The sequence below is a fragment of the Trichomonas vaginalis genome, chromosome V (assembly GCF_026262505.1).
Source record: "Trichomonas vaginalis G3 chromosome V, whole genome shotgun sequence".
Taxonomy (NCBI): Eukaryota; Parabasalia; order Trichomonadida; family Trichomonadidae; genus Trichomonas; species Trichomonas vaginalis.
In genome coordinates this window covers 31,712,225-31,727,394 of record NC_067207.1, presented here as the reverse complement: position 1 = coordinate 31,727,394, position 15,170 = coordinate 31,712,225, and the positions used below count along the sequence as shown (strand labels likewise).

Genomic DNA, 15,170 nt, shown 5'->3' with positions numbered 1-15,170 from the left:
TTGCCATAAATACTGTTCAGAATGAGCTTTATATTTTCTTGCAAAGGATTTCCTTCTTTCTTATACTTTAACCTTAACTCAAACAACTTCTTTACTTCATCTCTTATTCTAATATCTCTGTTTCCATCGTAATAGTATCCTTGCAACACTTCACATTTGACACCTTGATATTTTATGAGGTCTTGTAATGTTATATGGTCAACATACATTAAACAGCAAGTGTTTGAACTTCTGGGAACGTTAAGTTCTGGATTTAGTTCAGGGTCACAAACTATTAAAGGAAAGTGTCTATGTATTCCAATCTCTGTTATCTTAATGAGAACAAAGAAGCCAGACATAAACTTTTCACCAATGGGTTCCTTTTGGTCGTCATTGAATAAATGTCTCATGAGATACTCTGTGCTTAACATTTCTGGCTTCATAACCTTTGGAATACCTTCTAAAGTATAAAGTCTTGCTATAGCTGATGGATATAATGAAACAGCGTCGAAATCAGCAATGAGTTTCTTTTCGCTCTTTTGTTTAATGTTATCTGACAGCATACATCTTCCACCTTGAATACAGCGTGAAATAAATTCTCTTGGTTTATTTGAGAGGTCATATAAATTTCCATTCGGGAAGTACACTCTGTTCTCAAACAATTTGTTAGCAATAGAACAAATACTAACGTAGTCATAAACGTTTAAATCAAATTCTTTCAATATGTCATTGCGGAACTTAACAAAACCTTCTCTTAAAATTCTTACATCTTGTTTGCAATAAAATGTGCTATACTTTTCTAAGTCGAAGTGGTTCTCATCTATTCTGCAACCTTTGATGGAATCTATGTTTTTCATGAATGTATCTGCATCCCGGATAAACTTACATGCTTCAGAAATGACACCAGTTCTGTTGTCATTTGCTAACAAAACACTGCTGTAGTAGTTGTATGGAAATACTTCTTTCGGTCCTGTTTGTAAGTTAAACATAGCAGGAAATAGTTTAAGCTTCTTATTTATAACACTGTAAGAGTCTTTTATAATAATTGCCCTTCCTTTATATAAGCCAGTTATTTGCATTGTTCGTGAACCTTTAATGATGGGAGTTCCTTTCACTTCTGTCATGTGTCTTAAGATGAAGTTTATATCATAACTGAGGTTATGGAAATATATTAAACTCTTGTCAGGAAGTCGTTCCAAAAATTCTGTTGCACAGTTCTGACCCCAAATGCTTTCACTCACTGAACCATCTTCACTGTCGTAACATATGTTAAAAGCTTTATGAAAGCCGTCTGTGCTACACTCAAAGTCAGCAAAGAAAACGTGCTCAGGAATGAACTTGCACTTATTTTTATTTACTTCTTTTGACTCGGCTTTCTTCTTCAGTTGTACACAATACTTTGGAGCATATGTCAAATCTTTAAATGGTGCAAGGTTCTGTTTTATAAGTCAGTCGTATATGTGAAAAGTTCTCCATAAGAAATAGGTTCGAAATATTTGCACTCCCACAATGTTTTCATAACATCCCATAGTGGTGTTGTTCTATCATAACGAACAATATATTTGTTCTCTCTCTTTGTATAAATCTTCATCTGTTTCTCAATGTTCATTCCACCACACTCCTTCAAGATTTCTCTGTAATTTCTGATGAAGTATGTTGTCATTGGTAATCTTTCATTTAGCATGTAGTGGTCTTCAACAAGAAGTAAGTCAATAGTTCTAACAGTTTCACATTCTTTTGGTATGTATCTCTTTATTTCATTATGTCTTGAGTCATTGAAGTAACCAATGGTAACATTAAATGCTATACCTGTTGCGTCAGAAATTTCTTGTACTTTACTTTGAGGAAAGTCTCTAACACGAATGACTTCTCTCATGTGGTCAATAGTTTCTTCATTTACTCCAGCCTGAATGCAAGCATAAACGAAACAATTGTCTTCTGTCATAAGTGCTGCAGTTCTTTTGTTCAATTCATTGAAGATTTGGTAGCGCTCAATTTATAGGTAATGTGCAAAGATACTTCCAGAACTGACCGCTTCTCTTCTTATAAAACTTCTTTTCACCATTATCTTTCCAAAAGCTTTCTATAGTGCTGGGTTTCCTGTTTGCTTAAGAGCTTCCAAAATGGCTTTCTGGTCATTTGTCAGTGTGCTTTCATCTCTATATGGTCTCTTTTTTGGTTTGCCTTTCTTTACATCTGACATCGTTAAGCCTTCATATTCTGTTAAATCATACATCTTTATTTCGGTAAGATTCTTTATGTTTGTCAAGAAGAAGTCATAGTGCATTTCAACAATACCTGCAGCATTTGCTTCTATCTCTGATATAAAGTTCTCCTTCAAGAGCTGATGTAGTAATGTTCCAATATTATTGAGGTTTAACGTAGAACATTCATACTTTCCACCAAGTTTATAACATACCATCCATCTCTGTTGTGAGTTTATTTTAATTTTCTCTAAGAGTCTCATGAAAACCTTACCGAAATGTTTGTGTAAGTAGTCTCTGTTTGGTTCATCTAAAGCTTCGATGTTAAAGTCAATGAGTCTATTGCCTGACTTCACATTTCTCTTCCTATTCTCTTCATCTTTCTTTAACCATCTCTCACCTTCTTTTGGTTTGTCGTCAATGGAACGAATGACATCGTTAGCTTTGCGAACTTGTTCTATAGCACTTTTAAACATCTCTCTTCTCTGTTGTTTCAGTGTGTCGTCTCTTCTTCTTGTTTCACCAACGTTTGCATTTGTTATGTCAAACATTTCTCTTCTTACTTCATGAGGTACTGAACGTCTATGATATAAGTCAATAGCAACGTCATTTAAAGGAAATGCTCTTGCATGGACTTCGTCCTCGCCGCGTTGCGGCTTTATGAACTCATGAATTCTATCATAACTTATTGCACCATTATAGTCTTTAATGAAGTCAGCGAGTGCTTTTTTGTTTGTTGTGTAATGTTTTGCTACTTCTATGTTAGCTTCTGTAAGAAGTTGTTTTATTTCCGAGTGTTCTAACTTAGACAACTTCCGATACATCTTTAGTAGGAAATAAAAAAATATTTTTGAAAAAATTAGATTAGATTTTTTAAAGTTATTTTTCAAAATAATTTAATATTTTTATTTTAATGAAACACATGCAAGATTGCAAGTTCTTTTCATACAATGCTCTCGCTACTGCCATCAAGAATGAGTTCAATAATGCTTCAAACGTTAATGTTATCTTTAACAAGAAGTTTGTGAAAGAATCTAAGTTTGGTCAGTATGTCAGACCATTAGCTATCGTCATTGACCGCAAACGTTATACTTCACAAGAGTTAGCAGTAGTTTTGAAACAAAAGAGTTTCTTCGTGAATGTCAAAGATACTCATTATACTGTTATAAAGAACTCTAATATTGACTTCTTCAGTATTGCTTTAAATCTTTCCGAACAGAAAGAATATAAGAAGGGTGAAACAAATGTGAAATATTATCCTTCATCTCTGAAGACAATAACGAACAAAGATGTTATACAGAAATTCTTACCAAAGGTTGAAGAAGCTTCTATTGACATTGACGAAGGAAGTGAAATGGTTGAAGAAATAGACCCTGAAGCTATTTAACCAAAAATATATTTTTGAAGAACTGAGGGTGTCACCATGTCACCACGTCACCATGTCACCAGGTTAATTAACTTCTTTTAAAAATGATGACAACATGACATTTTGACAACACAGCAGGATTAATGCAAAAATGAATGTTATCGTTAATGTTATCGTTAATGTTATCGTTTATGTTATCGTTAATGTTATCGTTAATGCTTACAGTGTCGAACATAATTGACGTAGGATTCATGACTTCTTCGTAAATGAGTGTAAATATAGCACAAAAATATATTTTAGGTGAAGAGGTGAGATCTCACCCGTTTTTTCACCTCTTTTTTCACCTCATTCTCTTTTCGTTAATGTTGTCGTGACTTCATCGTTAATGTTGTCGTGACTTCATTCTTCCTCTTTGAAGTTGTCGAAATATTCTGTTATTTTTTCCTTCAGTAATGTTAAGTCTTCTTTGAATGTAAGTATTGTGCAACCTTTGATGTCATAGTGTGTTTGAGGAAGAGTATTTTTGACAATTTCCTTTATTTGCTCATTCGGTGTCATTGAAATCGGTAAGTTTTCACGATAGAACCAGTTTCTGTCAGATTTATATATTTTAGCTAAGTCATAAAAGCTCTTGTTGTTTCTTCTGACTAAATGCAACATAACCATATCTTTATCTTCTTCTTTCTCCAACTCTTCAGTATAAATCATATACTTATAACTCTTTTCCTTTCCTTTTGGTACTGAACGTGGTATTCTTTTCTGTATGCTTTTGTCTTTGGATTCAATAACTTCATCTTTTGCATGAAGTTTCTTTTCCATCTCTCCACGTTCTGCTTTATATAGTTCATCTAACATCATGAAAATATAACAAGCATAACGAGGTGAAGCCCACATTGCTACAGCGTTTACTAAAAGTCTATGAACATAATAACCTTTCAAACCAGGTGCCAAATTCTTGCGATTTTCGTACGGAATCTCTTCTCTCGGTTTTCCGAGGGAAGCAATCATATGAGGAAATTCTTCTAAAAGTTCTTTTGTCTGTTGGTTTTCAAACCAATGATATGCTTGCTTTGTAGAACGAAGAGCATTCATTATACTTTGCATTTGGTACATGTCATCTTTGACTGAACGAATGAGACGTAACTGTTTGTTATACTGTATGTACTCGTATTCTTCATTGATGGCTTCATGAACGATAGCAGTTGTTGTGTTCTCTGATGTTGACATTACTGTCTTTACATACAAGATAAAAATTTTTGTTAGAAAAAAATTAGCGTTATTTTCTGACTTTCACAAAAGACCAAAAATAAACGCTTTACATGTATTTTTCAGCAACTTCGTCAAATAATTTTATAGCTTTATCTATCTCATCTACTTCAAACGTTTCTTTACCTTTCGTGGGAGCACCATACATTTTCTCAAAAACTTCAAGCAGTTCTGTTTCAGCAGCTCTCATATCATTAACGAACACAACCTTGACTCTATTGACTGTACTGTCATATCTTTGAGTTATATTATATGTCCTTCCTATCTTATATCTTTTTGTGTTGAAGTCCTTCGGTTTCTGAACGATGTAAAGTAAGCCTTCACTGCAACGTTCCGTATCGAATGAACCATATGTTATGAAGTTATATCCAACAACTGGGTCTAACCATAACAAAACTATTGGTATAAGACTTTTGTCTATAAGATATGCTCTTGTTCCATGAAATGCTACTGATATCATAAGCTCAGGATTTCTTGTCAAAATTTTCTGAGTAGAAGCAATTCTAACCCAGTCCTTTGTTTTCTTTCCAGAAGGTGTTATAATGTCTGACAAAGAATATTTGTTGTATTTCTTTGAGTATCTTACGTTTAAATCACCTATTCTAACCACTTTGGTGTCATTGTCTATCTTTCTAACTGTTTCAAACTCAATGTTTGTCATTACTGTCTTTACATACAAGATAAAAAAAATAAATAAAAATAAAACTAACTTTATTTTTATCTTTTATGAAAATTCATGAAAATTCATGAGGGTGAAAAAAGAGGTGAGAAAACGGGTGAGATCTCACCTCTTCACCTAAACATTATTTTTGGTGTAAATTTATGGTACCATTAATGATATCATGACTGTTCTCATTCATGTCTGATTTACATCTAATGAAAAAGTTTAGAAGAATTTTCTTATTCTTTCTGGCTTATTTTTGTCTTTCCAGTACTCCCGCTCTAATGGTCCCAGATGTGTTGGCTTCGACTCTCTCAAGTTCTTAGATGATATAACATCTTCAACGCCTCCTTCATATCTTACTTTATAAGTGTCATCGTTTATGTTATAGCCAAGTATTTCAATAACCACTCCTCGCTTTGCTTCGTCAATGGTTTCAGCAAGTTTGCCATTACTACTTTCAACTAATTTCTGACGAGGATAAAGTGCAATAGAGTCGTCAGCAGCTTTTATAAGATATCCATTACCTTGCGTAGAGTCTACGATATAATAGTTTCTACTTAACCTTAAACGTTTCTTTGTCAACGGTTTGTCGTCAAGAACTACACGAACTTTTGTACCAGGAATGAGGGTAAATTGTGTTGAATTTCTGATATTTTGTGTTTGGCTTCGTTTCTTTCGTATATACTTTTCTTCTTGTTGTTGTGTCATTGAATTTGGTGTATGTCCTGTTGTAGAATGTGTTGAGGAATTATATACTTCGAGAAAATGTTTCATTGTTTCTTCGGTAAAGTCTCGCTCTTGGTTTAAATCTCTGAGAGTCCTTATGAAGCGGTTTATGATGCCGAGTATGTTATGGTTATGGTCTTCAGTAGTGTAGTGAGTTATGTTATGCTTAATGAGAAAATCTGTGATTTCATTGCTGAGGTATGCACTGTCTTGGTCTGATGTTAAAGTACTTGGGTATGTTCTGCTACAAACTTTTGTAAAACTCTTAACACTTCACGAGCTCCTTTATTCCTCATTGGATATGCATATGCTTTACGAGAGTTAACATTAATGAAGATGAGGAATGGTTTATGTCCTCCTTTTCTGCTTTGAATGAGAGTGTCAAATTGGTATGCGTCAGGAGTGTTGGAGTAAATTGGTAAAAAGTAGTCGTAAGGGTTTATTTTTGTTTGATGTACAACATTTTTGTCAAAGAACCTTTTCACTTCAGCTCTGTTAGTAAATCCCAACTCTTTGCAGCTTCATTGAACTTCTTAAATGACCTCCATGGTTGTTGTTCGAATACTTCTTTCAAGCTCATTTATGTAAAGTTAAATTTAGTAATTTCATGCTGTTCGCTCTTTTGGAGCTCAGGACTTTCAGGCCGTTCTAACCCATGCATAAACCGTCATATAAGGTGGCATATAGTCTGCTCCACTTCCTGTTGGATTTGTTGTGAAAGTATGGACATGATTTCCTCCTGGTTCAGTTTGTCGAAAAGTCTTTTTTGCTGAATTGTTATAAGATGGAGATAAAACATCATTGCCAGCTTTATATTCTGAGTTGTATAATGGGTGGTCTCGTAATGAGTGGCTATGGTCGCCAGAAAAGTTTGTCGTTCCTGTATGAGTGTGCGCAGGTAAGTTTGCTTCAGTAATTTTCTTCGAACCCCCTGTTTGCTTTGAAGAGTTAGCACAGTATAAGAATTTGTCTACAATCTGTTCCCAAGTACCAAAACCTAAAACTGTTTCTGGATTTGTTGAATTCATTGACGTATAAATAGAACCAACAGAATATATGGTTTGAAGAATCTGGGCCTTCATTGTTAGAAGTTCATGTTTAACGTTTATAGCTTTATTGCCTTCTACAATATTTATATTGTTTGTTATTAAACCATTAGGAAAAGTAGGAGGATAAATTCTTTGTTCTTGTACAGTTGCACCGTTTCTTCCTGTTTTTGTTACTATTTCGATGCATGCTTTAATTTCTTTAATCTTGATTGTTTGAAATTCTTCATGTGTATGGTTCTTGTCGGCTTTTCCATTAAGCGCAGCATTTACTTCCGACTTCTTTGCATAATTTTCATCTACATAAGTTTTGTCGCTTTCTTATCTAACATTGCTGGTAGTTCATATGCTTCAAAGTTTCTGGCATGACCTTCAATGTTCATACATCTGTTATCTAAATTGTTTAGTGTATCTTTTACGCTTGTACTTGGATTCTCTAAAGGTGCACTTGAACCAAGGGTATAGTTCAATATTATGTCGTCTGCTCTAACAGTAGTGAAGGATTCGTTTGTATGGTTCTTGTCAGCTTTACTGTCTAATGTAGCTTGAAGTTCATTTATATCGGAGATGTTGTGTTTATGAGATTTCAAAACTTTGTTCATTGCTTCGAGTTCAACTTTGTCAGCTTTACTTTTAATAGCATCTTCAAACGTTATTTTTGACTTAACTCTCAATGTAAATCTTGGTTCAACTAATACACCGTTAACATTGAAAGTAGAGGCATAAATTTCACCGGTATAACCAAATGCTTCTGGTGCTTTAGCTACATCATACTGTACAGTACAGCTTATGTCATAACCTTTAGCACGAATGTATTTATATCTTCTTTCATTAACATTTTTTGTCTTCGCTTCATCACTTCGTGTTAAATATCCATGGTAGTCCGTTATAATCTGTTCGTCTGAAGTTATATAATGAACGTGTTCTTGACTTTATCACTCAGAGCTAAAAGCTCATTTTTGTCTGCTTTTTCGGCTAATTTCTCATTAACATCATTCACTTCTAATTCAACTCTTCCGCCAGAACTCTTATTATCATTAATCTTTTTCATTAATTCGGTAATTACGTCATAAAGACTATATTCTGTTTTCGGTTTTGTAAATAATGAGTCAAAATTTCTTTTCATCATTACATCGCTGACATTAATGATATCACCAATTCCTTTTTCATTTATTCTCTTCATTAATTCTGCAATAATGACGAATATATAATCTGTTAATTTATTCTCTTCATCGAGGGTTATAGAATGTTTTGAAATTGAATCATTAACTCCTCTAAATAAATCAATAACTTCAGGATACACGTTTTTAATGTCTCGAATAACCCGACCAGTATCCTGTTGTTCATGTTCTTCGTTCCCGTCGTTACGTGGTTTTATATCTCTAACCATCATCAACGCAGCCATAACCGGAGGGTTTGTTGCTATCTGTTCGAAAATCCGTCCGTTATGTACGGTATATCTAAATAATTTCTTTGTGTTTGTTAAAACATTTGAAACAAGTCTTTTAAAACCATCTACAAAATTTCCTGTTTCACCTAATGTTCTTGCAGCATTTACAAGCTCACCCATTCCCGCTCTTGACCCAAAAACGTCCATATTGCATTTATTTCACTCTGTATAGTTGTCCATTCAGCGAAACTAACACCCGCATTCGCTAAGCTGAAAATGAAATTCAGTGGATCGAACTTAATTCCACCTTCTTTTTCAATTTCAACGAACTCACTAACATGAGATTTTAAATATTCTTTCGTTAAAATTGTTTTCCCCGATGTTATGTCATTAACGAAACTATCACCGTCAAAAGTTAACGAATTCAATTTCGTCGTTGATGCTTTTATTTCATACACCGCTTTATCGATAGTTTTTGGTCACCTTCTTTAGAAGCATATGAAACATTAATGAATGAATTATATGTATTCGTGAATGAGTTAAAATCAATGATTTTCATTAATGACGCCTTTAATGATTCATTTACTGTTGAATCCCTTAAAGCAATTAATGAACTGTCATTTATGAAAGGTACACTGCAAACCGTCGAGTTTGGATCAAATGCTGTAGTTGGTGCAGGAATATTAATGATATAAGTCATTAAATCATTAAGTGACGTAAATAATGTTGTCGTTTTTGATTTAATTTCTTTAGCATCTGTTATATATGGTAATTTTATTTCTGTAGTTTCTGAATTAAAGATATTCGCTAAAATGTTTTGTAAACTGTTTTGAACAGCTGTGTAAACCATTGAATCCGGAACTCTTACGATTTCACCGTCCTTAATAAAAGGCATTGCACATGGTGTAGTGCTTGGGTCAAATCTTTTTGGGTTATGATTCAACATATATTCTAATGCTTCATAAACAGACCTATATACGGTTGTATTATCTTTTTCAATAATTTCACCGTCCTTTATAAACGGCATAGTACATGGAGTTAAAATAGGGTCAAACTTTTCATAGTCCTTCCATGTTATGTATTTCTCAGTATTTCCATCAGTGATAACAATATATTTGTCAGTAAGTGTGAGAGAGTATTGACCAAAATATAAACGTTTAGCTCTGTCAGCTTCATACGCATATGCAGCTATACTCATATTTTAATGAGAATAAAATGTTGTTCTATTTGCAAAGTACAGACCCAAACGAATACGGGACAGTAAAGCTACAAACAAACTTAGGTCTACAGAATGAGGCGCTTGCATTCAGAATGGTTGACTTCAATACTATCGCTTCATTCGTTATAACAGATGAAACAGATTTCATGGAGATTGAAATAGATGGAAAGAAGCACAAAATAAGATTTCACAATAATGTAGAATATAAGATGGAAACATTAGCTGGAGTGTTAAATGCTCTCATAAATACTACAATAAACAAGGATAACGAAGAAAAACTTAATGAATGTTAAACTTATTGCAGGAGTTTTGAAGTTCAGTTATGCGAAGGAGTTTAAGATACCAAGAATGAGTCATAGAGTACAACTTCTTTTGGGTGCATACCATATGACATTTCCTTTGAAAAGTGTTGACAAAACGATTGAGATGAAATCTGTTCCATACGTATGTTATGGTAATTGTTATACATTGAGTCTAAAATAGCTAATGTCACAGGCATTTCAGGAGTTAATAGTAAAGGTTCAGTAGAATATAAATCCTTCTGTTATGCAGTCAATTCAATGTTCATTCCAAAGGTTCCTGTCATAGCAACTCATTTAGGTAAATGGGTTCGCATTAGTCCTCATAATTTGAAAGACATGCAATTCAGACTTGTTGACTTTCAAGGAGAGCCTGTAGAACTGAAGGCACCAGTGCGAATGACTGTTGAAGTTGACTTTTTAGAAAATATTAAATGCAACAGCTTACAAGAGAACTCAGAGCTAAAAATATAAAGTATGAATGTTATGTATTAGGTCATGAACTTTGGTTGTTGCTGTTTGATGAAACAAATGAGTTAGTTATGTCAGTCAAGAGAACAGAAAAATATTGTGTTAGTGAAAACTGCACCAAGTCAATAAGATTAGGTTTGCATTATGAAGATGAGTTCGATACTGTTGAAGAAGTTTTGGATAGATATTACAAATTGCTTTAATTTACTAAAACATATTTCAAGCAAAGTTTATATTCTGTTGAAAGTTTTGTATACTCGTTCGAATATTTATACTTAAACTCAACTCCTGTAGTTCCTGGTGTTTCAATGATGCGGATGTTACCTATTTTCATGAATAGTGGAGTTTGACCACAGCATTCGATTTCAGGGTCGAGATAGTCAATGACACATTGTTTCCCTGTTATTCGTGAAATAACATTTTCAAGGTCCTTCTTTGTTAGAATTATTTGGTTCTTGCTTATAAGATTTGTCAAAAGCTTCTTATCGTCTTTGAGTAAAATTGTTTGGTATAACTGAAGAAGGTAATGGTCTACGTTATCTGAAGGATTTGTTTGAACATTTGTGTAAGGATTGTCGTTGGCTTCTCTTGAAAGAATTTGGTCCAGTGGTGGATACTCTAACTTAACATCTGATGTAGCGTTAGCGTTTGAAGCTGTGTTTAAATTCACGGATTTCAGCTCTGGTTCTGGTTCTTTCAAACACTCTGAACTATAGTTCTTTATGACAATATTGTTTGTCGTTCGTGAGTCAACATTTGATGTTGGTTCAATTGGAACATTAACGGCACCAGCTAAGATGGATTTGCTTCTCATTTCATATAGAATAAAAACCTTTTATATGTATGAAATGAACAATATACTCGACAAGGGTTTGAATGTAAAGCTAACGAATGAAAATATTGTTGAATTCACTGAGACAGGAGCTGTGTATAAAGATGTAGAACTACTGAACAAAAGAGCTAAGGGAAGAAGCAGGAACATGAACAAAGGGTGGAAGCCTATAAAAATTTATGTCAATGATGGCTCAGGAGGTTCAAACATAAAGTATGCAGAAAGTTATAGAGTTTATGCTCTCAAAGGTGAAAAGCCTTCATTTAAGAACAGCTATTCTAACGCATATCCTCAAAAGCTAACGGATGGGGAAGTGGATGATATGAATGACAGCAAAAATATTAACAGAAATGGCGACAGAGATGCATGGAATTTGTTTACCATCAGTCAATTGAAGGTTAAACTTTAAAACAATGTTGGTCGTTCCCATGGAATATTTTTGACTTTAATGGTATTAGTCATGATATGAATCTCAAGGTATGAACGAGGAGAGATGAGAGACTTATATGCTTCCCAAATTTCTTCAAAAGGTAATGTTATACCTGACTGTTTCCAAATGAGTTCAATATCATAACGTGAGAAACCTTGAAAGATAACGAAGTCAGTTATGAGACGTTTTATGTTTAAAGCTAAAAACCTCCATGTTTGCATAAGTATTGCTACAGTTAAGTGATAATGTCTGACTTTAGTAATGATGTTAGCTAATGGTGAGTCTGGTTTTGACACTAAACCTTTTCCGGCGAAGTCGTCACAAACGAGCAGAGTGTTTGAAGGATACTTTTTGAAGGGTATTTTGAAAGTTTTGACAGAATGTAGTTTGTAAGTCGTTTCATATCGTAAACTCCTGAGTATTGACGTAAGTGGTGTTTGTCAATAATTCTTTCCATCTCCTCAGAAGTCTTTTGCATTCCTGACTGTATAAATTCAACGATGGCATAATATTTCCTCTTACGTCGAATGTAACGTTGAAGAAATTCAATGAGTTCACTGTCTGGAACTTTAACGACAGAGGCTTGAACTTTTGACATAAATGTTTTCGCTGTTGAGTCCATAGAGTCTGAAGTTGCTGATATAATGATTTGGTCATAATATGAGTCATTTCCTAAACGTTCTGTTATGAGTATATGACGAATGAGGTTAAATGTCTTACCTGAACCCATCTTTCCACAATAGAAATAAACACCATTTGAACAGAACTCATAATCTTTGCTGAAAGGAAGAATAAGAGAAGAGTTAAGTTTGTCTGTAGTTTCATTCATGTCTTCATCTACGTCATGTATTAAATGCTTCATTTTATCTCCATTAAAAATGCAAGTCAGAAATATTCAGAAATAGCACCGAGTCTAACTGACAAGAGTATAAAGATATACTATGAACATGTTATGATGAAACCAACCAAAATTCAAGAAAGTCAGTATACTTATGAATATCCAAGACACTGGGTAGAATATGTAGGAGGTGAGAAAGCTATTGAAATCAGACAGGTTCGAAGTATTCCAGCAGGAAGAACAATATTATTGAAGAACTTTAATGTTTTGAGATATAATGATGAAACAAAGAAGCAAGATAGTTTTCCTGTTGCTGTGTATGTGAACTTAGACACAGGAGATGACATGAAAGTTTTTAATACAAAACTTCAAACGGTATTGAAAGAACAACTTATAGCAGAAGGGCACCCATTACCATCAGAAGTTAGCATAGCATATAATTTTGAAACAAATGCAATAGATTTTAAAGTCGTCTCTGCAAAGAAGTCAGGATTTACATTTAATGAAGCAGATGTCTATTCGAATGAAAACTTCAAAGCTATTGCATGGTTAGATAATGACGATTGCTTTAAGAAAATATTTAAATACAGTGACTCAACGATGTCAATAGATGACCTTCGTGGAATGTTACCATCGACGTTTACAGTAGAAGGTTCAGCAGGATTGCTTACAAGATTGTCAATTGGTGGTATTTGGTCTCGTGAGAACATTGTTATAAAATCCAGTATAAGTGAATTTGCTGAAGAATCTATATTATGTCTTTCAAACTACATGTATTCGCCGCCGAAGCATTATAGTATAACAAACTTTGTCAGTAAGTTTAACATAAGACTTGTCGAACCTTCTTCAATGAAAGATGTTGTGCTACCAAAAGACGGAAAGGATGGACTCATTATTGAGATGATTTTAATAGCATATTAAATGAGCTTGTTCTTGAAGGTCATTCATGATGAAATAACTGTTGTAGAAGATGTTAGCAATTGTTCAGACATTTTGAAGCGTATAGATGAGATAAGAAAGAAGTTAGATAGACCGCAAAGCGGTGAGGGCGAAGCCCGTGAGAACGCTTATGTTTCATTGACTTTCTCCAGTAACGAGAACTTTTATGAGATAATATTGAAGAGAGATGATTTTAATATGGTGTAAATGGTAGCTTGGGCAGCTTTAGGCGCAATGGGAACAAAAGCATTAGCATTTGGAGCAAAAGCACTTGGAGCTTATGATGCAGTAAATAAAATGAGTGGAGGAAGGGTTTCAAAGACATTAGATGCAAATAAAGGGAAGATTGGAGGCTGGGTTGCAAAGAAGTTAAGATTAAATAAAATAGGACTCATAAATAAAGCATCCAATTTGGTTGCGACTGAGTCAGAAAATGCTTTAGGAAAGGACGATGAGTTTGCAAAACACGCAAAAGACTTTAATGACCAGATGAAAGGTGAAACAATGCATTTAAATAGATTCGATGGAACTAAAGAAAATGTTTCTTCTCCACCAGTAGTTCTTCCGTATGGTCCCTATGGAATGTATGGAAACCCTTACGAAACCATTTGACCCATTGACTGGTGGAAGTAACTGGTATCATTACGGACGAAGAAGAAAGACAGTCAAGTTGGAGACAGACGTGAAGAAAGCAACTAAAAAGAAACCAAGGAAGAGAGTTATAAAGCAATGAATTCAACAGGGTGAAAAAAGAGGTGAGATCTCACCACTTCACCTAAATTTATTTTTGTGCTATGTTTTCATACGTGTGAGGGTGGTGATATCATTAATTTTTAAGTTTATTTTTTAAAATTATTTTTTATTTTATTTTTATATAAATGACGAAAACTATTGAGATAACAAACTACAACGGTCATGAGTTCAAGAATTTGTTCTTCGTTCCTCGTGAAAATACATTCTATCAGATACGAGGGAGAAAGGGTAAAGTTAGTTTGAGCGTTTATGAAGGAATGAAGAATGGAAAGTTTATACAAGCATACGATACAAACGGTAAACGTGTTTCATTAGCTTTGTCAAAACTTACTAACATTTATTTTGACAGTGATTTTGACCTATATGAAGAAGAAAGTGAGTCAGAAGATTATGAGCTGTTATGTGAAGCACAGCAATGGGAGGAGTTGCAATACTTTTGTAAGTGAGAACGTTTATTTTTACATTAGTGAGGTGAAGTGGTTGGCGGCTTTGTAAATATTTAAGGTTAGGTTAGTGTTGTTGTTTGTGTTGTAAAATATACGTTAATGGTTTTGTAAAGTGTCAAATTCACATATAATGGGTAAGGAGGCGCGCAGTGCCTCCGTACACTTGATATGTATACTAACTAGACTCGTATCTTGTCCTCCATTTAGGTCTCTTGGGTCCCCGTGGACGTGTTAATCCAAGAATGATAAAAGCCTTTTCGACCATATGCCTTGATGGAGCCTGAGGTAGAGGGAGAGGAAGA

General features: G+C 34.1%; 7 protein-coding genes and 7 pseudogenes across 14 annotated transcripts, besides 1 other annotated feature; 6 read left to right on the top strand and 8 right to left on the bottom strand.

Moving 5' to 3' along the window:
• Nucleotides 1-15,049: part of a mobile genetic element that runs on past the window's edge.
• TVAGG3_0439210 lies at nucleotides 96-1,527 on the bottom strand (annotated as a pseudogene). Its single transcript has one exon. A coding segment is annotated over exon 1 (1,432 nt).
• On the bottom strand, nucleotides 2,174-3,007 carry TVAGG3_0439200 (organellar and viral DNA polymerase type B; the record flags this gene model as incomplete). The annotated part of the gene is made up of 1 exon (XM_051234136.1): nucleotides 2,174-3,007. A coding segment is annotated over one exon (834 nt), but the record flags the coding sequence as incomplete, so codon positions are not given.
• On the top strand, nucleotides 3,097-3,570 carry TVAGG3_0439190 (uncharacterized protein; the record flags this gene model as incomplete). The annotated part of the gene is made up of 1 exon (XM_051234135.1): nucleotides 3,097-3,570. One exon carries the CDS (start codon nucleotides 3,097-3,099, stop codon nucleotides 3,568-3,570), a length of 474 nt encoding a protein of 157 aa, XP_051103865.1.
• On the bottom strand, nucleotides 3,949-4,641 carry TVAGG3_0439180 (KilA, N-terminal/APSES-type HTH, DNA-binding family; the record flags this gene model as incomplete). Its single annotated transcript, XM_051234134.1, has 1 exon — nucleotides 3,949-4,641. The coding sequence occupies one exon, from the start codon at nucleotides 4,639-4,641 to the stop codon at nucleotides 3,949-3,951; it is 693 nt and encodes a 230-aa protein (XP_051103864.1).
• TVAGG3_0439170 (organellar and viral DNA polymerase type B) lies at nucleotides 4,976-5,476 on the bottom strand (the record flags this gene model as incomplete). The annotated part of the gene is made up of 1 exon (XM_051234133.1): nucleotides 4,976-5,476. A coding segment is annotated over one exon (501 nt), but the record flags the coding sequence as incomplete, so codon positions are not given.
• TVAGG3_0439160 lies at nucleotides 5,702-6,785 on the bottom strand (annotated as a pseudogene). The gene has a single exon. A coding segment is annotated over exon 1 (1,084 nt).
• On the bottom strand, nucleotides 7,003-7,853 carry TVAGG3_0439150 (annotated as a pseudogene). Its single transcript has one exon. A coding segment is annotated over exon 1 (851 nt).
• On the top strand, nucleotides 10,421-10,633 carry TVAGG3_0439140 (uncharacterized protein; the record flags this gene model as incomplete). The annotated part of the gene is made up of 1 exon (XM_051234132.1): nucleotides 10,421-10,633. The coding sequence occupies one exon, from the start codon at nucleotides 10,421-10,423 to the stop codon at nucleotides 10,631-10,633; it is 213 nt and encodes a 70-aa protein (XP_051103862.1).
• TVAGG3_0439130 (uncharacterized protein) lies at nucleotides 10,830-11,444 on the bottom strand (the record flags this gene model as incomplete). The annotated part of the gene is made up of 1 exon (XM_051234131.1): nucleotides 10,830-11,444. The coding sequence occupies one exon, from the start codon at nucleotides 11,442-11,444 to the stop codon at nucleotides 10,830-10,832; it is 615 nt and encodes a 204-aa protein (XP_051103861.1).
• On the top strand, nucleotides 11,511-11,868 carry TVAGG3_0439120 (annotated as a pseudogene). Its single transcript has one exon. A coding segment is annotated over exon 1 (358 nt).
• On the bottom strand, nucleotides 11,868-12,721 carry TVAGG3_0439110 (annotated as a pseudogene). Its single transcript has one exon. A coding segment is annotated over exon 1 (854 nt).
• TVAGG3_0439100 lies at nucleotides 12,771-13,545 on the top strand (annotated as a pseudogene). The gene has a single exon. A coding segment is annotated over exon 1 (775 nt).
• TVAGG3_0439090 lies at nucleotides 13,877-14,387 on the top strand (annotated as a pseudogene). The gene has a single exon. A coding segment is annotated over exon 1 (511 nt).
• On the top strand, nucleotides 14,548-14,868 carry TVAGG3_0439080 (uncharacterized protein; the record flags this gene model as incomplete). Its single annotated transcript, XM_001328206.1, has 1 exon — nucleotides 14,548-14,868. The coding sequence occupies one exon, from the start codon at nucleotides 14,548-14,550 to the stop codon at nucleotides 14,866-14,868; it is 321 nt and encodes a 106-aa protein (XP_001328241.1).
• Nucleotides 15,050-15,170: the final 121 nt, after the last annotated feature.